This window comes from Amphiura filiformis, chromosome 20 (assembly GCF_039555335.1).
Source record: "Amphiura filiformis chromosome 20, Afil_fr2py, whole genome shotgun sequence".
Taxonomy (NCBI): Eukaryota; Metazoa; Echinodermata; class Ophiuroidea; order Amphilepidida; family Amphiuridae; genus Amphiura; species Amphiura filiformis.
Genome location: NC_092647.1, coordinates 9,594,524 through 9,620,914, shown reverse-complemented (window position 1 = coordinate 9,620,914; position 26,391 = coordinate 9,594,524). Strand labels below are relative to the sequence as shown.

The 26,391-nt window shown below is 37.6% G+C and overlaps 3 protein-coding genes across 3 annotated transcripts in view; all 3 read right to left on the bottom strand.

Annotated features, from left to right (window-relative positions):
• The window catches only part of LOC140143078 (macrophage mannose receptor 1-like), a 172,813-nt gene that overhangs the window by 117,781 nt on the left and 28,641 nt on the right, over positions 1–26,391 (bottom strand). The window lies entirely within an intron of this gene.
• Positions 18,673–20,822, bottom strand: LOC140143079 (uncharacterized). Its single transcript, XM_072165129.1, has 4 exons — positions 20,724–20,822; positions 19,715–19,762; positions 19,229–19,279; positions 18,673–19,011 (listed from the first exon to the last, which is right to left on the bottom strand). The coding sequence occupies exons 1-4, from the start codon at positions 20,800–20,802 to the stop codon at positions 18,791–18,793; spliced, it is 399 nt and encodes a 132-aa protein (XP_072021230.1). The 5' UTR covers positions 20,803–20,822; the 3' UTR covers positions 18,673–18,790.
• The window catches only part of LOC140142934 (macrophage mannose receptor 1-like), a 29,474-nt gene continuing 24,042 nt past the window's right edge, over positions 20,960–26,391 (bottom strand). Inside the window, exons 18-26 of the mRNA XM_072164960.1 lie at positions 25,850–26,104; positions 24,784–24,957; positions 24,224–24,319; positions 23,664–23,732; positions 23,104–23,172; positions 22,545–22,613; positions 21,985–22,053; positions 21,284–21,379; positions 20,960–21,072 (exon numbers count right to left, since the gene is read on the bottom strand). Coding sequence (XP_072021061.1) covers positions 20,960–21,072; positions 21,284–21,379; positions 21,985–22,053; positions 22,545–22,613; positions 23,104–23,172; positions 23,664–23,732; positions 24,224–24,319; positions 24,784–24,957; positions 25,850–26,104 — 1,010 coding nt within the window. The remainder of the gene's footprint in view (positions 21,073–21,283; positions 21,380–21,984; positions 22,054–22,544; positions 22,614–23,103; positions 23,173–23,663; positions 23,733–24,223; positions 24,320–24,783; positions 24,958–25,849; positions 26,105–26,391) is intronic.

Here is a 26,391-nt window from a genome sequence, read left to right as displayed (position 1 = left end):
TGTTAATCAGTGATGAACAATGGCGAAACATGATTGAATCCCTTTCAACAACGAAAGAAGCTAAAGATGTCTAATTCACATGATTCTTTCATTCGGAATGTCCATATGTCATTGCCACTCACCCTTACAAAAATATACCGATTTCTATGTTGATATCAGCAATAAAACTAAAGAATAAAGTGGTAATATTTAGCTGCTATCGCCAACATAAGAGAGTTCATGTTTACGCATATGTTCCAGGCATGATGAATTTTACGCGCTCATGCGTAACGCGTACGCGTAACCTTGCGTTCGCGTATATTATGCTACTGAACAGGGGATTCATCACAGATTAACAACGGTTGGCTCCTGTACAAATGTATAGGAAGAGTTGTTGAAAAACTAATTATCAATCAATCAGTGGTGATGCCACGTACACACATTGTAATTACTCAGTGTCCATGGAGTGTTCACAGATTTGGTTATAAAAGGATCACTTTCGGCCTCTTCTTTCAAAAATGTCATAGGACAGTGATGCAACTTGCTTGGATAGCCAGTGTCTGTGTTTCTTTGGGTCAAAGGTGGTAAAAATGACATGGCTGTGTTTCTACTATGGAAAGGAAAACGAGCAAGGTACACCAACTTGATGTGGGGAAACAAGTAAAATACAGACTAGACAATATGCAGGGGGGGGCAAAACCAGCAAATGTAGGCATAGGAAGTAAGCAAAGTTCGATAGCCAAAATGACCAGTTCAAGGCTCACAAAAGTGCTAAACCTGCAAAAACAACAAGGATCAATGGTAATACAAAACTGCACTAGAACATGTGATGAAAATCACTGTGCATATAAACAGACACGCTAAACCAAACATCCAGAGTAGGCACAAAATAAGCAAAGTTCGATGACAAAAAATTGCCAATTCCAGAGCCCACAAAAGTGTCAGGAAAACAGTACACTGGAAGTGATGAAAATCACTGTGTACATAGCAGTCAAACACTAAACGGACAAAAAACAACCGACGTTTCGAGCAGATAAACTGCTCTTCTTCAGGGACAGACAACAAAATATAAAAGCAAACAACAAAAACTACATGCTGTAATTTAAAAACAAATTCAAGTCAAAAACTGAAGGCAAGTTCAAATAGAACTCAGTAGCAAACAAGATAAGCTCAGAGCAAAATAAGCATGTCTTACTTCAATGAAGCACAGTTTACTACGTAAATGGAAATGCGCGAATGCGAAATATTGAGATTACGCGCGCGATTCGCGGCGTGTGACGCGGCGCAACTCTGCGCGTATGTCCAACACAGTCAAGGCGCATTCGGTATGTTGTTAACGCCAGCAAATGTGGTGTAAACAAAACAAAAATTTGCAGTCAAAATGCCACTTAGATTTATTTTGAATTTTGACGCACTGAAAGCAGAGATTATAGATTCATTGGTGCAAAAAGATGCATATTTAGACTATGCACCAGATACAGCTTTTAAAAGTGTGAAAGTCTTACCGTTTTAAAATTTAAGGACGTTTTGTGCATAATTTTGAAATTTTTTTACTAAAACATCGATTTCTCAGAGTTCACTTTTGACAATATTGCGCGATTTTTGTGACAAGATAACTCGAAAAATATGCAAGCAAAGGGTAAACTTTTTGCACTATCCTTTAGAGTACATCAAAGTCTAGGGAAGGATTTTTCATTTTTTCAAAATATTTGTTTTAAACAAAAATATACACCATTATGTGCAATTTTTAGCTTAATAGAGTGACAAAATGGCTTTTTCACATGTTTTTTTCAATATTTCGAAAAAAGAGATGAATTTCAAAAAATAAAAAAACCTTCCTTAAGTTCATATCTCTTCTTGAAAAGCTAACTGAATTTTTTTTACTCCGAACGATTTTTTTTTTCAAAAATGGGTTAAAAAGTGAATTTTGTGATTTTTTCAAAAACTTGATATTTTTGAACAAATCTGACGTCACCATGGGATTCCTTGACTCATTTCCTTTCCAAAAATGTATAGTTTTATACTTTGGACATACAATTCAGAAATAATGAAACTCTCCCATTACTCTGCCCTTAATAGGTTGTTTGTTCTTACGTGATCGCATTTGACTGTCATCAGTGGGCCTGTGATCGGATTCACTACTTTGCTTTGTATGTAATTGGTTTAAAAATTAAGGCATTTGTCATTTATACTATGTATTTTTGAAGTTGTGAAATAAATGTTTCTTGAACTTGAACTCTTGAACTTGAATTGCCTTGAATTTCGACTTTGAGTTTGTGGCAATTGATCGGAGACATAATTGCCATTATTTCATCGGACATTCATTTTTGCAAAAATGGACTGTAACTAAGAGAATAACATCAAAAACTGCTGTGTAGCTATGCAAAATTGCAGTGGCATTGTGGGTAATAAGGACAGTGTGAACTGCGTAGTAATATTTCCATTCAAAAACCACACGCAGAGCAACATTGCCCCTGTTTTCTGCCAACAGTGAGGTGGCCAAGAAATGATTCAGGCTATCTAGATGTGCAACATCGCATAATTTAAGAATGATCTTACGAGCTTTTCGCCCCTATGCAGAGCTACGCGCCCCATTTTCCGCCACTGCACCGAAGTTGGCAGCCAAGATATTAAGGCTACGTCGTGTGAATTTCATTATTTATTCTAGGCCTATGAATCGTCGTTTATAGTTTTACAGCCAAATTCATACCGGAGATCGGAGGAATATACGGGAAATGCATTGCACTTTATTTGGTTGAAAACGGTCAAGACTAAGAATTGGCCTCAAAAACAGTGAAAATATGGTTAAAACCGGTTTTCTTTCCCGGGATTTTTTGTTGTCAAAACTCAGTGGTAGCGCGTATCGTAACTAACTGGCAGCGCGTTGGCGTTAGTACGTCGGCGTACTGAGCGATGTGACACACACATACGGTATGCATAATATGCACAGGCCAAGTTTCCGTGCCAGATAAATAGAAAAGAAAAGAAAGGAGAACAAAACTGAAAAGGTAGGCTTACACTGGATGGGTTGTGGATACTGGATTTGGTTAAGAGATTACCCGCCAAGATGATAAAAATCTTGAGGATATGGGAGGAAAGAAGGAAGATAAAAATGAAAGAATAAATAAATGAATAAATAATTAATGTAAAAAAAGAAGCTAAAATAATGAGAGAACAGAATTAAATAGATAGTACGCAAACGGATAATCACAAGCTTAGCAGGAAATATGAAAAACGGGAACAAAATATGTAGAAAAAAAGCCAAAGCTAAAAGGAGAAATGTAAGAAAGGGTCGATTTATAAAATAATGCATGTAAACGGGGTTCAATAAATAAATAACATGGAAACGGAAAATCACAAGCTAAGCAGCATATATTTAAAAAATAGGAACAAAATAGATCTATGTCTACAGAAGAAATTGAAGTAAATAAAAGGAGCTAAATGAACAAAAAACAAAAGAAAAAGAAGACAGAAAAGGTATACGGGTATTATACGGGTTAAATCAGGAAAAATAACTTATTATAAATAACAACTGAAGGAAATGGTAAATCACAAGCTAAATATCATTTTTTTAAATGGAAACTAAGTTCATGTAGAAGAAACAGAAAAGACAATGGAAAATGGAAATGCAAGAAGGGACAGGTTTAGAAAAATAAAATTTACCTTTTCAATGATTGTACCTTTTCAGTAATTCCTCCTGTTTTAGTGATCGCTCCCATTTACTCATCTAGCGGGGACCCGCACGAAGCGCGGGTATCCCGCTAGTTTATCAATAATCAATCAAATCAAAAATGAGCTTACACATATCCATTTGATGTAGGTGTAGATCCATCAACCCAAATAAAATTTCCCTCATTAGAGACATCATGAAGCCCAATCCAATATTCTGCACCTCCAAATGGTGACAACCATTGCTCCAACCAAGCCTATAAAACATAAACAAGATATGTATTAAAGTAAGTATGACTACCAAATATGGTCAACATTGACAATTGCTTAAATGTCCACAAAAGGTTCACTCAAGTGCTTAAATGTCCACAAAAGGTTCACCCTGCATGGTTATAAGTATCAAGAAAAGTATAGTTTGACATATCTGGGACAGTTTTACAGGAATACTGATCTGGAGATGTCAAAAGCCACATTTAGGACATAGATCAAAACCTAAAATTGCCTCAAATTTTTGTCTTCCATAAACAATAAAGAAAGTTGCCATAGCAGGATGTATAACCTTCGTAATACCTTAAATCTTAAATACCTTGACCTATTTTGTGATATTACTCATACAACGAAATATGCTACACATGATGTTTCATTAATTATAGGTTAATAAATGTATATCACTTGTTGAGAGCGAAATTGTACAAAATAATGCATGCATACTGAGATGTTGATACGCAGAGGGACATGCATTAGATGCACCAACATCTCAAGTACAAGTGCATTATTTTGTACAATTTCTTGAGCAATAAGTAATACACATTTATTAAACTATTTCATACATGAGAAAAAATCCTGTAAAATGTTGCTAAATTTCTATAACAAAATTTTCACTACAAATGTTACAAAATATAAGCAAGTATAAATGCATCTACTCGTGTATTATGCGGCAGTGCAATTACACAACATTTATGCATGGCTAGTAATTCAGTAACGGTTGCTCTGATTGGTTCTCACTTCTAGGAGTGTATGAATTCCTATTAATGTCTGATAATAATCGGCAGGCCTTATAACATCGCGGATTAATATCAGCATATTTTATTTCGAGACTTATCATGTGATAGCTCACCAGAGGCATCACAAATTATTAATTAATGCCCTATACTTTCTCTACTTTCTTTAATACACACATGATAGAGCCGACAGGTCAGCTATAGCACCTCTTAACATGGATCTACTTTTTGGCATAGTAGTAACAGCCCTACACGATTACGAGCTGATCAAACTACAGGTAAAACTATACTTTTTCTAGATCTTTATGACCAAACAAGTGACACATTATGTTAATTTAGTTTGCTTCTTTAAAAAAAATACACAAATATTTGCAATAATATCACTGGGTTATTCAAAGTAGGCTATTACGTATACGGTCCAAAGGAATATAACTCACATGTCATATATGGTATACCACATTATATATGTGGTCTATTGTCAATGGCTCAGAATCAGGCAACCAAACTGGGTTTTTTTTTAATTAGCAGGTGCATATCCAGCAGGGGGATGAAAGCTAAAATCCAGGAGCTTCCAGGGCTCTGCCTCCTGGTCACCCAGGATGTTGCCCCTGAATCCCACCGAGGACTCTAAGGCCAACCCCTATGCTTGGCATTGGTCACAAAACAAGCCCCACCACCAGTTAAAAAAATCCTGCATGCACCCCTGATGAAGTCATCTAATTAGGCTTACCACTCAACATGTTTGGGGACACTGGCTAGTTTCAATAACATTTGAAAAATGCCCGGAAAAATGTTGATTTGATTTTGACAATACAACTTCTGTGCCCCAATGACAGAAATCAACCTTACATTTTGGTCAGCATCAGTTATGATTGCCAAATCTGCCTGTTGTTTCTGACATGTTTGTCTGGCACTTTGCCATCCAGCTAGATCAGAAATTAATATGTAGCAGTCATTATTATATCTCTTCCATACACCACCACAATCTTGAGCTAATACTGCAAAGAACAAAGCCAAGAGAAGAACTCAGTAAACAGAGATTTATGCAGAAAATATTTCACTTGAGACTCACCATATGACCAACAAACAATTCAATTTGAACAAAATGGGAAGAATATTGCAAATGTGTGTTTGTGAGATATGTCATGATTCGTAATCTATAGATCATAAGCTTTAAAAAGATATATAACTTACCAGGTTGCTCCCTCACTTGGTGTTCTAAAGTCAATGTTTCAATGAAGAATTTGTTAGTTTCTAATTGTTTATTTCTGGCATATTCAATGAACCATATTTACTTTTCTTCCATTGTGACTTTCTACTCATTCTGTGAGAATGCAGGTCTCAATTTATTAAAAATTGCAAATGTTAATGGCTATCCCCAGTGTCCCCTGCTCATACTCATACGTCAGCAGTTGCGTAACTACCGGGGGGGGGGGGGCAATGTGCCCCGGGCGCCACCCTTAGGGGTGCCAAATTGGGGGGTGAGTCTAAGATATTCTCAGTGGGGGGGGGAGGTAGGGGCACCAATTTTGTTCCTTTCCCTAGGCGCTACCAACCCTAGTTACGCCCCTGTACGTCAGCCATGGTTTCTGAACAGCTTAACTTCACTTAGTACATAGCACACACAAACTATAATATTTACAGTAATTTCTTGGCCAAACTGGAACACTATAAACGCTAGTGGCTCCGCGATAAACACACACGAATATAGCGTGGTACAGAAGAAAGCATGCACGCACCTTACATTGCGTACACGCTTAGTACGCTACATGGACGCAACGCGCATGTTCCAGTTTGGCCAAGAAATTACTGTAAATATTATAGAATTAAAAGGTTTGTAATTAAGATGGCCCCACACAAAGGTGTGTAAATAACAAATGTTTGTACAAATGATATAAATATGCAAAAAACATGACACAAAACTATACAGCACATCAGGTCACCATATACTATCACCATACCAAGTTTGAAGTTAATCAGTTATTGCATTTAAAGCCATATTATAACATTTGCTGAGGAAGATGCCCTCACTGAATTTTTAAAATTCCTTTTTTTACACAATTAAATTGTACTTTATTAAACCAATATACCCTGCAAAAATCAAGACTCTAGTGCTGTAGTTTTGTCAAAATCCGTGATTTTGAATTAAAGGCTGATTCAGCGCTTTATTATTACGATGGAATAACAACAACAAAATCACACCAACAGAGACTTTTACATATAAAGTATATGAACTATGCACTCTATGAAGAGGCTACAGATATGAAAAAACCCTGTAGCTCCAGGTGACCGATACACAAATTAATCGGACAGCTGGGTTATGTACAAAGGTATAGGATGCAAGATTCTGAAGACATAATAATGAAGTTGATCGGTTATTGTGTTAGAGCTGCAGACAGGGCCGGATTTATCTTTTAAGGGTCCTTGGGCCAGACCAAAATTACGAGGCCCCCAAACGCACTGTGAGGAAGGCATGTGCACTCAAGTAGCCAAGTTTTTAGATTTTAATAGGACATTTGTGTGCGAAAAAATTTCAATTTCAGACTATTTGAGCCCAAATTGAAGCTTAAATAGACCAATGCGTGCAAAGCGCAACATTTTGCAATTTTGTACCCTATATTGGCCCAAAACATGGTGTTTTTCGGCTAAAATGGAAGATGCACACTGCATAGGGCCATTTTGGGGGGCCCAAAATTTGGGGGCCCTGGGCCATCTGGCCCTATGGTAAATCCGGCCCTGGCTGCAGAGTGGATTAATGAATTTGCTTCCAACTCGGGCGATAACATAAGCCAAAAATTAAAGTTTTTAAAATCGAATGGGGAATGCATTTATTTCTTCATCCGCACTCAAACTCTGTCACAAATGCTTACTGGAGATGCTTGCAGCTTCCATAACTTACACATTATGAATAAAAGATTTCCAATGCATTGGAGTTTTAATCACACAATATTTTTATACTAAAAAATTCATGAGAAAAATAATTGGCCAATTTCTTAGACAATAATATGCATCACTAAACGAATACCCACAGCATTTTCATTTTAAAAGATCATACAGTATGCCAGTATGGGGACTCAAATGCATCAACCACTCTACAAATCTCTACACCCAAAAAGGATCACATTCAAAGCTAGGAAAATCTCACTATTTCCAACTTGATCTGTAGCATGCTATAAGGTAAAGTTTCTAGATATTTGTGCACATTACTTACCTACGGTACTTAGCCCAGCCAACAGCAGTAACAGTCTGGCTACCATAATGTCACAATTCAAAAGTCCATTCATATAATTTTGGTGGCTACAAAATCAGCAACCATTACTTCTTCATTTATGAATAAAAAAATAAACCAGGCAATGGAATCTCATCCCAATAGACCTGTGCACTGATGGAATGACCTGTGAATATATGGGGCACAAAAACTCACACTCCATAATTTCAGGTCAACAGTTGTGTTAATAGTGTTGAATTGATATTATTGAACTTTGCCACTGGAAACAGTGACATGTATATTAGGTAAAGAGGGGCGGAACTCTATCCACCTTGTACCACACTATACTAATGTATATGTGTGTGATGGCAAGATTGATATTAAACAATATTTTATCTAGTTATATGGTCATCAATTTATAGTACTTGTTTGCTCTTTCTCGTGACTATTGATAGTATTGGACCCAAATGGTTCAATAACTGTATGGTTTGTCTATTTGTTCTGATTTTTGATATGAATTTTTATCTTATTGATAATAGTATTGATAATATTGATAGTTGTATATGGACTTAGCACTGTCTGTGAACAAGAAGTCCAATATTAGAGATTTCACCAACCTACGATTTAGACTCTATAAAGGGTAATTCCGATCCATAAACCCGAGAACAACTCCTGCTATAAATAAAAGTTCACACCAAACCATTCCACTTCTGCAACCTTGCTTGATTTTCAAGATTGCATCCTTAAGAATATTGATGAAGGTTTTGCTACGGGTGTTATCTTTTTGGATTCGAAAAAAGCATTTGATACTGTAAACCACAACCTCTTAATAAACTTAATAATTGTGGTATAAATGGTAAAGAACTAAAATGGTTATACCTTAGTCACAGAAAACAGCTTGTATGTATTGAATCTTCTTTGTATGGTTTTAAAAATATTGAAATTGGTGTTCCACAAGGAAGTATCTTAGGACCCTTACTTTTCTTGATATACATAAATTCCCTCCCTAGCTCTGTTGATTGTAAAGTCATAATGTATGCAGATGACACATCTTTTCTCAGTAAATCTAATGATTCTAATAACTTAAAAACTATGCTAAATAACAATCTATGGTTTTCGGTTCATCTCATATTGTAAATAGGTTTTGTAATAATGAATTAAAATTAAACATAAAAAAAACAAATTATATGGTTTTCGGTTCATCTCATATTGTAAATAGATTTTGTGATATACATATTAAGTATGTTAATGATGTTCTTGAACATGTTGAAGAATTCAAGTACATGTACCTTGGTGTCACATTAGATCCTCTCCTATCATGGACGTCACATATTAACAAAATCAATTTTCCAAGAAAATTATTGTATTATTAGACATGTCTAAAAATACTTGGCAATGCCTGATTTTACCTCATTTTGATTATTGTAGTGATGTTTGGACAAATAAAACAAATTTATCTTCTCTCCAAATTAAGCACAATAAACTGGCTAGGATCACACTTGGTGCAGATATTTTAACACCCATTGATCTAGACTTAACAAAAAATGGTAAATAACATTGTATTGTTCTATTTTCAAATGACTCAATAATCTGGCCCAAATTATCTCAATTCAAATTTCATTTATACATCATCTATTCACTCATATCCTACAAGACATCAATGTAGTGCAACTCTCGTTATTCCTACATTTCATTACCTTTGGGTTTACGAACATTAATACCGTTCTGTACAGCTGTGGAATAGACTCCCATCGATATTCAATTAAATGCTTCTTCCATGTCAATGTCAATTAGTGTTTTCAAACATGTATTAAGCTTGTAATAATTGTTCATCTCATTACGTGGACAAAACGGAAAGACCACTTTGTAAGCGACTTACAGAACAACACAATAGACCGTCTTCCCCTGTGGGGCGCATTTAAACTCTGAAGGACATGAATTTAGTAATGACAATGTCAAAGTGCTTGACTCGGACTGGCGATAGCTTCAGAGAGGCATCAAGGAAGCCAATTACATAGCTGCCTTGGACCCGACCTCAACCAAGACAAAGAGAGACATTTACTACCCAGTGTCTACAAGCCGATCATCACGTCATGTGAACCCGGATTACCCCGTGGGTCACATGATAGATAGATAGATAGATAGATATTTTATTTCCATGCCAACGTAATACATACATAACATGACTAGGTATTTACCACTCTCCCTCCCTTTATGATGAAATCTCATGGATGTGGGATGAAATATCAAGTAAGTCAAAATATTTGTTGAGAGAACTGTTTTAAATCTGTTTATCACTAATATTAAGCTTATTGTCTGATATTTCACTTCCATATATTAAGTTTTGTAGGTTTAAAATGTACATTTAATATAATTGTGTTGCAACATGTTGTGTAGTATTTAGTATTAGACTCCTTGTAACTAGAACAGGGCCCTCAGGGAGAGCAGCACTAAGTGCTGATGAGACTACCCCGTAAACACAAAATGTAAATAAATACTGGTCAAAGGATCATACAAATAATATTTGAATCAAACATAATACGATACTACCGCAAAATAATAGTTAAAAACTGAAAACTGTGATTGTGGCAGATTTTAGAGTATCAAGCACTCCCGCAAAGCCTCTGCTTGAAGAAGTCAATACTGGGAGCTCAAGTTTTTTTGTTGGTCAACTTGGTCCCATCAACAATTCCACTTACCCAGTCTACAAAAGTTCAATTTTTATGTGTGGAAGGCTAATTAACACTCCACTTAATTCTGGTACTAAACTGGCCCATTGTCACCAACATTGTAATAGCACCCACCTCTGCTCTCTTTTTGTCACTGGTGTTATTATGGTTTTGTTAATAGAGGCCTTGCATGTGATATATCATCCCGTAAATATGGCGGACTACTCAAATGCATTCAACAAAAGCATGATTGCAATCTACCGTGACAGTTCGTCTCACACACATAACCCTGCACTACGATCAAATAGGTTGATGACAACATATGATTGAATGGACTGCACTCCGCCATAACTACGGTGAAGGACACCGGTTCAAATCTTTTGTTTGGAGCCAATCGATAATTTCATGCAGGGCCTCTATTAGTGTATAACTAATTAGGTTAAAGTCAATGCTAGGATTTGAGTTATGATTAAAAACAAGGTGCAGAAATTCCTTCCCCTTCAAACCTTTCGTGGGGGAATTGTAGATCCCTAAGCATGGTCAATTTAGGAGACGTGTTAGTGTTATAATGGAAATCACATATGTACCAGATGAGACAAAATTTTGTCAATTTCAAATACATTTTAACAACAATTCTGAGATTTATAACAAAGAAAATTGAATCCATGCAATAGCTTTCCCAGTGATTTATAAGCACCATATTTCACACATGTCTTTTGGATTTAATTCAAATATCTTCAACTGGAAGATACGAGGTGATTAGACAAGCATGACTGGGCCAAAGTTCTGTCACCTTATGCAGGATTTATTGGATCTGAGATAACATAGCATGAAGATCTTATCTTGCAAATTTGTTGACAAGATGATTAAAATTATTTATAACTAGAGCGGTTCTCGGGTTGCGCGGTTTTCGGCATACGCGGTTGGTGTGTAAGGATGTTGGGTGATGGTATGGTAGTGGTTGTGTTTAGATGTGAGTTTCTTTTCAGAACCCTGTATGGGCGAAGCCTGGATGGTGGATGGGGAGTGTGGGGTGATTAAAGAAGGAAATAATATGGAAATGTAATAGGCCGCACGGCTGTGTAATGTTTATGTTTTACAAGATGCCCAGAGCACAGGTTGGGATATGGGATATCCCCTCATGGTGTCGAGTTCACAACAGGTGTTGGTATTGCTTTACCAAAACAACCCGAGCCGGCCGTGTGGTGGAAGTTCAGTTTGTATGTATAGACAGTTTCCTAGCAATATTGACTGTACCCACCAAGTTTCATGCCCATACGACAGATGTTAGTCATTTGACCTCAGATGACCCCTAAGTGACCTTGGATTACCCCCAAAATGACCTTCCAAACATTTGACTCTTAATGTTGACTGTACTCACCAAATTTCATGCTGTTATGTCAGTTTTTAGTAATTTGACATCAGATGACCCCTGGGTGACCTCGGATGACACCGAAATGACCTTCCAATAATTTGAATCTAAATGTTGACTATACCCACCAAGTTTCGAGCCCATATAACAGTTTTTAGTAATTTGACCTCAAATGCCCCTAATTTGACATCAGATGACCCCTGGGTGACCTCGGATGACTCCGAAATGACCTTCCAAAAATTTTACTCTAAGTGTTGACTATACCCACCAAGTTTCGTGCCATTATGACAGTTTTTTAGTCATTTGACCTCAGATGAACCCTGGGTGACCTTGGATGACCCCGAAATCTATTCAGCTCTACAAATACAACTGACCAAGTTTAGGCTATACACCATGTTGTTAAAACCCCTGTAGACCCTATAAGGGAACAAACCAAAAGATCGATGACGTCCTATAAACGTAACTAGTTTCATTTCTCAGCCGACCCCCTCCCTCCCTGCCAGAAACGTAATAATGAAATGTTGAAAATTTTGACATAATAATAATAATGACACATTCTTCAGACCGATGGTTTTGTACAAACGTAATCGAGTATTTTTACCCCCTCACCCCTAAACGAAACTAGTTTCGTTTATAGGACGTCATTGATCTTTTGGTTTGTTCCGTAATACTCGGCATCATCGCACATGTTGACTGCCAAACTTCATCACAACATAAACTTCGAAAACGATCCATTCATACTGTCCCATTTATTGATGCCTTCTGTTTGTATCAATTGCCAGTGAGCAAAATACACGTGCTCTGTTCACTATAGGCCTACACAGCAAGGTATAGGTAGCTATGTGCACGATATTACAACCTCTACCTTGCTGCATTTGATTTGCAGTTCTGACATCTGGCCTGCGCCGGTTTAACAACCAGGTCAGACCTTTGGAGCGGGGCTAGACAGGGATGACAGAATGCTGTGTCGTCATAAATTAAATAAAATTTATTACTTTTGGTAAACAAGGGTTGTCTGAGAAGAAAAAATGTGGAAAGGTGAAAAGCAAAATGAAAAAAAAGAGAAGAAAAACAGAAGGGGAAAATGGGGAGAAACGGAAGGGAAATTATGATTTCCTTTCTCCATGCTCAAAATTAAATGTTTTCATTTGTCGTTGGAAAGGGTGTGCCCGAGTGATTGCGTATTAAAACAAACGTTAATAAACAAAAACAAAATTCCCTGAATTGTTATGCCAAAATAAAAAAATTAATCTTGTAAATTTTGGCTCTATATATGTAAAGCCGGATGTAAAGTTTGGAAGGATTTTGTTTCTCAAAAAGAAAAAAAAAATCTGGGGTCATAATGAGTCAAAAGATGTGTTTTATACAGTAAATGAAGTAAAAATTATGATGCGCAGTGATTATGCCACGTTATTAAATTTCTAATCTTAATATTTCGTCTTTTTGTCAAAATTCAAAAAGTATTTAGTTTCTCCATACACGTGTATGATGCGTAAGCCTCTTCCTCTGTTTGTATTTAGTTTTGTTTAGTTGTGGCGTTAAAATACCCAAACAATTAAGTTTCTGACGAAACAGTTCTTTCAGGGACACCCTGTATATAGCATGTTTGTACTACAGTATCGATTTTATTGAAGGTCACTGGTAATAAACACTTGATAGTCTGTGCCTCGGGCCAGACTGTATGTGGCTATCACGATGTTTGTTCGGATCGCCCGACACAAATTGGCTGTGTAGGAGACTAGGTCTGTGCAAACAAATTAACGACTTTATAGCGGGCGCGAGTGTTTCCAAAAAGCAACACAAAAGCAAACAAAAAATACACCCATTGCCCGCTATTTACCGTACGAAATGAACGACTCTAATCATGTACCGCACGAAATGAACGACTCTAATCAGCTGCGGCGATTCCCCAATGGTGGATAGGCCTATACTATACACGTATTCTTATTCGTGCATTTGACGGACTTGGGTGTTTTTGTTTTTGTTAAATATCTCCTCTCCTGAATACATATTATTATAGAAAATCTATCTACTTCTTCATTCGATTACATACTATATACCCTGCAACTTTCAATCTATACAGTGGCTAGATAAACCCTTAAACGTGCGAACAAATATTGCAAAACAAAATTAAAGTATGGCTCTCCGCCTATGGCTCCGCCCATACAATAACCAATATCTTATTTTTAACATGAGTGAACCTCTCACAGGTGGTGCTTACTTGGTGTTTCTAGATTCTGGTTACTGCAATATACACATATTTTGCAGAAATGATATTTAGTAACATAACTTAAAGGGGATAATATACATGGGGAAGGACAGAAATATGTAAATTGGAATTTGTTCGCCATGCAGTTCCTAATCTTCATTTACATTGTTTCTTTCTATACCTCCATGAAATGGAATTTCTAAATATGACTTGTGCACACAACTATTGCTGGTTGCTATGCTGGAGAATATACCATACACAATATTGGGTACATAGGGTGGAGAACACCGGGAGAATACCACACACAATATTGGGTACATATGGTGGAGAACATCAGGAGAATAGGTGGAGAACAGCAGGAGAATACCACACACTATATTGGGTACATAGGGTGGAGAACACCGGAAGAATACCACACACAATATTGGGTACACAGGGTGGAGAACAGCGGGAGAATACCACACACAATATTGGGTACATAGGGTGGAGAACAGTGGGAGAACACCACACACAATATTGGGTACATAGGGTGGAGAACAGCGGGAGAATACCACACACAGTATTGGGTACATAAGGTGGAGAACACCGGAAGAATACCACACACAATATTGGGTACATAGGGTGGAGAACACCGGAAGAATACCACACACAATATTGGGTATATGGGGTGGAGAACATCAGGAGAATACCACACACAATATTGGGTACATAAGGTGGAGAACACCGGAAGAATACCACACACAATATTGGGTACATAGGGTGGAGAACAGCGGGAGAATACCACACACAATATTGGGTACATAGGGTGGAGAACAGCGGGAGAACACCACACACAATATTGGGTACATAGGGTGGAGAACAGCGGGAGAATACCACACACAATATTGGGTACATAAGGTGGAGAACACCGGAAGAATACCACACACAAGATTGGGTACATGGGGTGGAGAACATCAGGAGAATACCACACACAATATTGGGTACATAGGGTGGAGAACAGCGGGAGAATACCATACACAATATTGGGTACATAGGGTGGAGAACACTGGGAGAATACCACCACACAAAATTGGGTACATAGGGTGGAGAACACCGGGAGAATACCACACACAATATTGGGTACATAAGGTGGAGAACATCAGGAGAATACCACACGCAATATTGGGTACATAGGGTGGAGACAGCGGGAGAATACCACACACAATATTGGGTACATAGGGTGGAGAACACCGGGAGAAAACCACACACAATATTGGGTACATAGGGTGGAGAATGTCGGGGAGAATACCACACACAATATTGATTACATAGGGTGGAGAACAACAGGAGAATACCACACACAATATCGGGTACATAGGGTGGAGAACACCTGGAGAATACCACACACAATATTGGGTACATAAGGTGGAGAACAGCAGGAGAACACCACACACAATATTGGGTACATAAGGTGGAGAACAGCGGGAGAATACCAGACACAATATTGGGTATATGGGGTGGAGAACATCAGGAGAATACCACACACAATATTGGGTACATAGGGTGGAGAACAGCGGGAGAATACCAGACACAATATTGGGTACATAGGGTGGAGAACACTGGGAGAATACCACACACAAAATTGGGTACATAGGGTGGAGAACACTGGGAGAATACCACACACAATATTGGGTACATAGGGTGGAGAACACCAGGAGAATACCACACGCAATATTGGGTACATAGGGTGGAGAACAGCGGGAGAATACCACACACAATATTGGGTACATAGGGTGGAGAACACCGGGAGAAAACCACACACAATATTGGGTACATAGGGTGGAGAATGTCGGGGAGAATACCACACACAATATTGGTTACATAGGGTGGAGAACAACAGGAGAATACCACACACAATATTGGGTACATAGGGTGGAGAACACCTGGAGAATACCACACACAATATTGGGTACATAAGGTGGAGAACACCGGGAGAATACCACACACAATATTGGGTACAAAGGGTGGAGAACAGCAAGAGAATACCACACACAATATTGGATACATAGGGTGGAGAACAGCAGGAGAATACCACACACAATATTGGGTACATAGGGTGGAGAACACCGGGAGAATACCACACAATATTGGATACATAGGGTGGAGAACACCAGGAGCATACCACGCACAATATTGGGTACATAGGGTGGAGAACACCGGGAGAATACCACACAATATTGGATACATAGGGTGGAGAACACCGGGAGAATACCACACACAATATTGGGTACATAGGGTGGAGAACGTTGGGAGAAAACCACACACAATATTGGGTACATAGGGTGGAGAACACCGGGAGAATACCACAAACAATATTGGATGCATAGGGTGGAGAACAGCAGGAGAATACCACACACAATATTGGGTACATAGGGTGGAGAACACCGGAAGAATACCACACACAATATTGGGTACATAGGGTGGAGAACACCGGGATAATACCACACACAATATTGGGTACATAGGGTGGAGAACAGCGGGAGAATACCACACACAATATTGGGTACATGGGGTGGAGAACACCGGGAGAACACCACACACAATATTGGGTACATAGGGTGGAGAACAACAGGAGAATACCACACACAATATTGGGTACATAGGGTGGAGAACACCGGGATAATACCACACACAATATTGGGTACATAGGGTGGAGAACAGCGGGAGAATACCACATACAATATTGGGTACATAGGGTGGAGAACACCGGGAGTTACCACACACAATATTGGGTACATAGGGTTTCCAAGAAGTAACACCCCTTAGACATTTTAGTATTAATCCAAAAACCAATCAATCCTCTCTCTTGTTTTAAAGTTTTGAACACAGACTGATTAGTTATGCATCAAGTTATACTATGATCAGCTCGTAATATGCAAGCATTATTTGTTTTTTGTTACTGCCCACATAAATTCACAAAAGCGCATCAGTCATGCAACATGCAAAGCGCAGTTTGTGTAGGCGCTGCACCCAGCTGTGTTTGTGCAATCAAAGAGGTAGCAACAAAAACTGACTCACTTGCATAATTAATCAGTCTGTGATCCAAACTTTAAAAATGATCAACTGGTTTTTGCATTACCCCAATGACTTGGGTGGACTTTCTTCTTAAGAACTGTATATGTAACATTTCTACGGGACATTTTTCTAGTTAGTATCGGTGTATTCAACCTAATTTAGAAGCTCAGACACTAAAGTAATATCAAGGATAAATTAAGACAAAATTATGATTATCAAAATGGATATTTTTCATACAAAAGTAATAATTATGAGTTTGATTTAAACTTTTGATCCAAACATAAGGAATTAATTCCTATGGAATTTTCAGATGGTACTTCATCTTTCATCAGCAAGTGAGTGACTGTATCAGGTCGCAATCTTTTTGACCTTTGACCTGATAACAGACATGTAGACTCCTGAGAGTTTGGACTGGTCCCCGTCTTTGTTGAAAGAGGGTTGATTGGCTTTGATGTGAACTGCTTCTTTGACTCCACATTGGAACCACCTGCTGTCCCTGTCAAGTATGTAAACTTTATAAAAGTCCACGTAATGTCCAGGAGACTCATTGTGAATATGGGTTGAGACATCTGATTCTGTACTACTAGGTAAAAACTGTGTTTTCAAAGAGCATTCAGTTTGAAAATTATAGGCTCCTTTGCATTGACCTGGCGCAGGATGTAGCATCCCGCAGAGTAATGTTGTTCTTATCTTTCTCGTCCTAGGAACACACAAGGATTTATCTTAGTGTGTCGGTTGGTTTGAAGAACACGCTAACACCATGATTGCTAAAGGTCCTTCTAATAGTTTCAGAGGTACCTTTGATGTAGAGGAGCTGGTATGAATTAATTCCCTCAATTCAAACTGGACACACATGTTCCTGGTTTGGTGATAATATGGCAATCTAAAGAACTCAACTCTTTGTTTAAAAACATGGCTATGACTTTATTTCTCACTTTACATGTAGTTGGAAAATATACATATTAAAGTTACAAATTGGTCTATTATTTCTTTAAGTCCATGAACTTTTGTAGTGTCCAACATAAGTATTTACAATTCAACATAAGAATACATTATGCTTCAAAATTATTTCAAAATGGTATGCACACTTTAGCCCATTCTGTGCAAAACCAGTTCTGCAATATAATTGCATAAATAAATTGCACTTAAAATAAACAAACATTTTATTGTTCACCTATAACTTTATGCACTCCATAAGCTATGTGTATTTGAGTCAAATTGCATTTTATTAACATAAACACACAAAACAATTTCACAAGATAAACAAAACCAATAAATTTCCCAATCTGGTTGTATAACTGTAAATAATTGGTCCATTATAAAGTATCATCATAATTACTTGCAGTGGAGACATTTTGTTTGGGTCATTGTAGTCTTTGTTTACCTGATATATACACAAATAAGTCACACGAGTGATTTCTGTGTGATTATTAGTGGCATCTTTAAATTTCTTGAAATTATCGAGGCATCATCATAGTACTCAATTTGAAAATTTATTCTTAAAAGGGTTATTATAGTCGGGGCTATTTCAACTTACACTTAGTGCAAAGGTTAGTTCATAATTAGTCCATAACCAAGGATGAGTCAGTCACAAGTAAACACATATTAACAAAATATGAATAAAAAGAATTAAGCGTCACTGCCTGGTGTGGCCTCTGCTTTTGAATCAATGTTTACTCCTTGATTTGTGTTGTATAAAACATTCTCAAAACTTGTTGTTTGTAAACCAACAACATCAGGAGATTTTGTTGCTACCTGTCGTTTGTAGAAGAAGAATCCCACAAGGAGTGTAGCAAGAAATATGATGAGTACAGCAAAGCAGACACCAACAACTGCTCCTGCTGATAAACCTGTAAAACATAGAATACAGATGAAGCAAACTGTTAGCTTCTACCACAATTAAATTTGAGGGGAAAATAATTTTGACAAGGATTTTACAGATTAAATAATTAAATAAATGAGCTTTATGTGGTTTGGAGATGCAGTATTTGAGGCAATAGATATTTTTAAAAATCCATCCATTTGAGGGATCCATTTTTCTGAGAACACACTGTAATTTCAACCTACCTGCTTGAGGTTCTGGGTTGCCTTGTGTAACTGTTGCTCTGGGTGTGGTGGCTGCAAACAAAAATAAACCAAGAGAGCAAATTACCATTTGAAAACAATAAATAAGTAACTTGAGGCATAACAAAGAAGTAAAAGAAAGAAAAGAAAGAAAAGAGAAGGAAGGAAGGAAGGAAGGGAAGGAAGGGAAGGAAAGGAAAGGAAAGAAAGAAGAGAAAGAAGAGAAGAGAAAGAAGAGAAAGAAGAGAAGAGAAAAAGAAAGAAGAGAAAGAAGAGAAGAGAAGAAAGAGAAGAAAGAAAAGAAAGAAAGAAAGAAAGAAAGTGTCACCCACACAGAGACTCAAGCTCATCAAGCTTGGGCACAATCTCAGAATTACTCTTTTCAGCCAACTATTATATACTTCATATGTCTGATAGCTGAAAACCATCCTGGATTTTCATTGTAGGGATTATTCTGTTAATTTAATCTAAAGACAATGATAAACTTACCACCTGATGGCAGAGTAGGCTTATTAGTAGTTGGCTCATCACCAGGAACTTGCAAAAGAAAATACAAATAATGTTATATAATTTGTCCATCTGTCAATTGAATATATGAATACAAAACCCACCCAAGTCCATACTTTGGCCAAATTGAGTTGAGCATGGAAAATTGTTGCTTATCATATGTATAAAAGTGGAACCCAAATCCACCCTCTACATGCATCTATTGAGCATGTGAAATCCACCATGGCCTATACCCAGCATGTATGATACATATTTGTTTTTTCGATAGACTTGGGTGGGTTTTGTATTCATGTATTCAATTAGTTGGATCTACCCAAGTGATGAGTTTAACATACTTACTACTGGTGTCCTAATTAGGAATTTAATTATGTTTCACTGTTGTTCATCACCGTTTAACAACGATGCGGCCACGTCGTCTGCGTGGTTTACTAAAGCTGCCCTTGCGAAGTAAACCACGCAGACGCGCCGGACGCGAGTTGTTAACCGGTGATGAACAACGGTGAAACATGATTGAATCATGATTGAGTCACGCTCGCGTTCGCGTATACGCTACAGTAAAAGTGTGGGTTCATCACGGTTTAACAACGGTTGGTTCCTGTACAAAGGTATAGGAAGAGTTGTTGAATATCAGATCAAATATTGTTCTAGTTAAACTATTCTGCAAACCTGAAACCTTTTTTGATATTCAAGTGAAAAATTATACCACATTTGAGCATTGTGATAACATAACAAAAGCAGCATTAGACTGGCAATCTGTGTCTTCCCATTTACCATATTGGTCTGGAGACATATCTATACAACCATTATCTATGTCATTAGTTTACTAGGAACCTTTAATAGTTCAGTCTTACCTTTGGGCACCATACAGACATAGGCAGCATTACACTGGCAATCTGTGTCTTCCCATTTACCATATTGGTCTGGAGACATATCTATACAACCATTATCTATGTCATTAGTTTACTAGGAACCTTTAATAGTTCATTCTTACCTTTGGGCACCATACAGACATAGGCAGCATTAGACTGGCAATCTGTGTCTTCCCATTTACCATATTGGTCTGGAGACATATCTATACAACCATTATCTATGTCATTAGTTTACTAGGAACCTTTAATAGTTCATTCTTACCTTTGGGCACCATACAGACATAGGCAGCATTAGACTGGCAATCTGTGTCTTCCCATTTACCATATCGGTCTGGATACATATCTACACAACCATTATCTATGTCATTAGTTTACTAGGAACCTTTAATAGTTCATTCTTACCTTTGGGCACCATACAGACATAGGCAGCATTAGACTGGCAATCTGTGTCTTCCCATTTACCATATTGGTCTGGAGACATATCTATACAACCATTATCTATGTCATTAGTTTACTAGGAACCTTTAATAGTTCATTCTTACCTTTGGGCACCATACAGACATAGGCAGCATTAGACTGGCAATCTGTGTCTTCCCATTTACCATATTGGTCTGGATACATATCTATACAACCATTATCTATGTCATTAGTTTACTAGGAACCTTTAATAGTTCATTCTTACCTTTGGGCACCATACAGACATAGGCAGCATTAGACTGGCAATCTGTGTCTTCCCATTTACCATATCGGTCTGGATACATATCTATACAACCATTATCTATATCATTAGTTTACAAGGAACCTTTAATAGTTCAGTCTTACCTTTGGGCACCATACAGACATAGGCAGCATTAGACTGGCAATCTGTGTCTTCCCATTTACCATATTGGTCTGGAGACATATCTATACAACCATTATCTATGTCATTAGTTTACTAGGAACCTTTAATAGTTCATTCTTACCTTTGGGCACCATACAGACATAGGCAGCATTAGACTGGCAATCTGTGTCTTCCCATTTACCATATCGGTCTGGATACATATCTATACAACCATTATCCTATGTCATTAGTTTACTAGGAACCTTTAATAGTTCATTCTTACCTTTGGGCACCATACAGACATAGGCAGCATTAGACTGGCAATCTGTGCCTTCCCATTTACCATATTGGTCTGGATACATATCTATATAACCATTATCTATATCATTAGTTTACTAGGAACCTTTAATAGTTCATTCTTACCTTTGGGCACCATACAGACATAGGCAGCATTAGACTGGCAATCTGTGCCTTCCCATTTACCATATTGGTCTGGAGACATATCTATACAACCATTATCTATGTCATTAGTTTACTAGGAACCTTTAATAGTTCATTCTTACCTTTGGGCACCATACAGACATAGGCAGCATTAGACTGGCAATCTGTGTCTTCCCATTTACCATATCGGTCTGGATACATATATATACAACCATTATCTATATCATTAGTTTACTAGGAACCTTTAATAGTTCATTCTTACCTTTGGGCACCATACAGACATAGGCAGCATTAGACTGGCAATCTGTGCCTTCCCATTTACCATATTGGTCTGGAGACATATCTATACAACCATTATCTATGTCATTAGTTTACTAGGAACCTTTAATAGTTCAGTCTTACCTTTGGGCACCATACAGACATAGGCAGCATTAGACTGGCAATCTGTGTCTTCCCATTTACCATATTGGTCTGGATACATATCTATACAACCATTATCTATGTCATTAGTTTACTAGGAACCTTTAATAGTTCATTCTTACCTTTGGGCACCATACAGACATAGGCAGCATTAGACTGGCAATCTGTGTCTTCCCATTTACCATATTGGTCTGGATACATATCTATACAACCATTATCTATGTCATTAGTTTACTAGGAACCTTTAATAGTTCATTCTTACCTTTGGGCACCATACAGACATAGGCAGCATTAGACTGGCAATCTGTGTCTTCCCATTTACCATATTGGTCTGGATACATATCTATACAACCATTATCTATATCATTAGTTTACTAGGAACCTTTAATAGTTCATTCTTACCTTTGGGCACCATACAGACATAGGCAGCATTAGACTGGCAATCTGTGTCTTCCCATTTACCATATTGGTCTGGATACATATCTATACAACCATTATCTATTCATTAGTTTACTAGGAACCTTTAATAGTTCATTCTTACCTTTGGGCACCATACAGACATAGGCAGCATTAGACTGGCAATCTGTGTCTTCCCATTTACCATATCGGTCTGGATACATATCTATACAACCATTATCTATGTCATTAGTTTACTAGGAACCTTTAATAGTTCATTCTTACCTTTGGGCACCATACAGACATAGGCAGCATTAGACTGGCAATCTGTGTCTTCCCATTTACCATATTGGTCTGGATACATATCTACACAACCATTATCTATGTCATTAGTTTACTAGGAACCTTTAATAGTTCATTCTTACCTTTGGGCACCATACAGACATAGGCAGCATTAGACTGGCAATCTGTGTCTTCCCATTTACCATATTGGTCTGGATACATATCTACACAACCATTATCTATGTCATTAGTTTACTAGGAACCTTTAATAGTTCATTCTTACCTTTGGGCACCATACAGACATAGGCAGCATTAGACTGGCAATCTGTGTCTTCCCATTTACCATATTGGTCTGGATACATATCTACACAACCATTATCTATGTCATTAGTTTACTAGGAACCCTTAATAGTTCATTCTTACCTTTGGGCACCATACAGACATAGGCAGCATTAGACTGGCAATCTGTGTCTTCCCATTTACCATATTGGTCTGGATACATATCTACACAACCATTATCTATTTCATTAGTTTACTAGGATCCCTTAATAGTTCATTCTTACCTTTGGGCACCATACAGACATAGGCAGCATTAGACTGGCAATCTGTGTCTTCCCATTTACCATATTGGTCTGGATACATATCTACACAACCATTATCTATGTCATTAGTTTACTAGGAACCCTTAATAGTTCATTCTTACCTTTGGGCACCATACAGACATAGGCAGCATTAGACTGGCAATCTGTGTCTTCCCATTTACCATATTGGTCTGGATACATATCTATACAACCATTATCTATGTCATTAGTTTACTAGGAACCTTTAATAGTTCATTCTTACCTTTGGGCACCATACAGACATAGGCAGCATTAGACTGGCAATCTGTGTCTTCCCATTTACCATATTGGTCTGGATACATATCTATACAACCATTATCTATGTCATTAGTTTACTAGGAACCTTTAATAGTTCATTCTTACCTTTGGGCACCATACAGACATAGGCAGCATTAGACTGGCAATCTGTGTCTTCCCATTTACCATATTGGTCTGGATACATATCTATACAACCATTATCTATGTCATTAGTTTACTAGGAACCTTTAATAGTTCATTCTTACCTTTGGGCACCATACAGACATAGGCAGCATTAGACTGGCAATCTGTGTCTTCCCATTTACCATATTGGTCTGGATACATATCTATACAACCATTATCTATGTCATTAGTTTACTAGGAACCTTTAATAGTTCATTCTTACCTTTGGGCACCATACAGACATAGGCAGCATTAGACTGGCAATCTGTGTCTTCCCATTTACCATATTGGTCTGGATACATATCTATACAACCATTATCTATGTCATAAGTTTACTAGGAACCTTTAATAGTTGATTCTTACCTTTGGGCACCATACAGACATAGGCAGCATTAGACTGGCAATCTGTGTCTTCCCATTTACCATATTGGTCTGGATACATATCTATACAACCATTATCTATGTCATTAGTTTACTAGGAACCTTTAATAGTTGATTCTTACCTTTGGGCACCATACAGACATAGGCAGCATTAGACTGGCAATCTGTGTCTTCCCATTTACCATATTGGTCTGGATACATATCTATACAACCATTATCTATGTCATAAGTTTACTAGGAACCTTTAATAGTTGATTCTTACCTTTGGGCACCATACAGACATAGGCAGCATTAGACTGGCAATCTGTGTCTTCCCATTTACCATATTGGTCTGGATACATATCTATACAACCATTATCTATGTCATAAGTTTACTAGGAACCTTTAATAGTTGATTCTTACCTTTGGGCACCATACAGACATAGGCAGCATTAGACTGGCAATCTGTGTCTTCCCATTTACCATATTGGTCTGGATACATATCTACACAACCATTATCTATGTCATCACCATCTGGTTCAGTGTTGGCCCAGTTGGTGTAGTCTACTATGGTGCTATCTTTCCATTCATAATCACCTGGATAAAATAGAGTGAATTTGGATTAACAGGCTTAAACATCTAGTCTGATCATTTACATTTACCATCTACCAGAGAGAAATGACAGACAGAAAGACTGAGACAGATATGCAATAAGTATAGAAAATGAACATGCGTGACAATAGGGTCATTCAAGAAGTTCTGCCTCAGCCCTCATATCTCTGCTTCTGGAAACGGTAGCCCTTCAATATTTTGCACGATTATCTATTTGTATCGTATCTAGCCTCCGAGTTTAATTTGGCGTTAAATACCTTTTTGTAGGTGAAGTAGAAAGGAAACTACATTTTAGTGCATATGAAATGAACAAAATCTTTACCAAAATCTAAAAGGAAGGCATAAGTCAACCAAACTGTAGTGACCTTATAATGGCATTTGGTCAACTAGAATGGTCTAAAATGATGTTAAAAAAAAATAGAATGTTAAATGCCAAAAATACCTGTTTCCCTCCTCCAAGAAAAACCTCTTTTTAGCAAAAGGATAGGTTAAGATGAACAAAGTATACAGTTCTTGAAAAAGACCCACCAGACATCTGGGCCTACTTTGCCTGTATTATCAGAAATTCCTAAATGGAGGTGTTGTAAATCTTTCATGCAGATGGAACTTGCTATTTTAACATCAAGGGAGCTAATATTAAAGTAGCAAGTGAGGAACAGTGGATATGTGTCATGGGGAATAATCTAGGCATCTGCCTTTTTAACCACATTTCCATTTTCAGAACTGAACTTACAACAGTTGAGGCAGAATCTTTAGAATGACCCTTGTACATCAATATGCAAACCAACTTATAGACAGATATCATCAATGCATGCAATACATTATGTTACAATACATTAAAATTAGATGGTAGACAGACACAGATATGACACATTACCTCCATCATTTAGAGCCAATCCCAGCCATACACTAGTAACACCAATGGCTCGCTGAGCATACTGCCTAATGAACTCATTCTCTACTTGATTGTGTACACTAGCTAAGTTAGCCCCACTTGCTTCACAATCATACTGAGCCTCAAACCATGATGCTCTGTCATGTCTCACATCAAATTTGTAACAGTTGGATCCAAATGGCTGCCAGTCTTCTGGACAGTAACCCTCAATGGGTGCTGGGGTGGTGGGCTTTGGCACTGGAATTATAAAAAAAAATAACAACCACGCTATTAATGTTTATTAGGATATGAAAGTGTTCTGTACAGTAACCCTGAATGGGTGCTGGAGTGGCATGCTTGACACTGGAATTATTTAAAATCACAACCAAGCTATTCAGAGTTTGTTAGGACATGAAAGTGTTCTGGAAAGCAACACTGAATGGAAGCTGGTGTAATCATAAAATCACAACCTAGCTATTATCAGTTTGCAATTACTCTGCTTGCAAAACTCCAAATTGCATTAGTATGATATGATTAATAGACAC

Excerpts from the sequence above, each read along its gene's own strand:
- LOC140143079 (XM_072165129.1), bottom strand. The coding sequence starts at position 20,802 with ATGTCTCCAGACCAATATGGTAAATGGGAAGACACAGATTGCCAGTCT. Across the intron at positions 19,280-19,714 it reads GCCTACTCTGCCATCAGGTG|CCACCACACCCAGAGCAACA; the intron begins GTAAGTTTATCA and ends TTTTGTTTGCAG. Across the intron at positions 19,012-19,228 it reads CAACCCAGAACCTCAAGCAG|GTTTATCAGCAGGAGCAGTT; the intron begins GTAGGTTGAAAT and ends TATGTTTTACAG.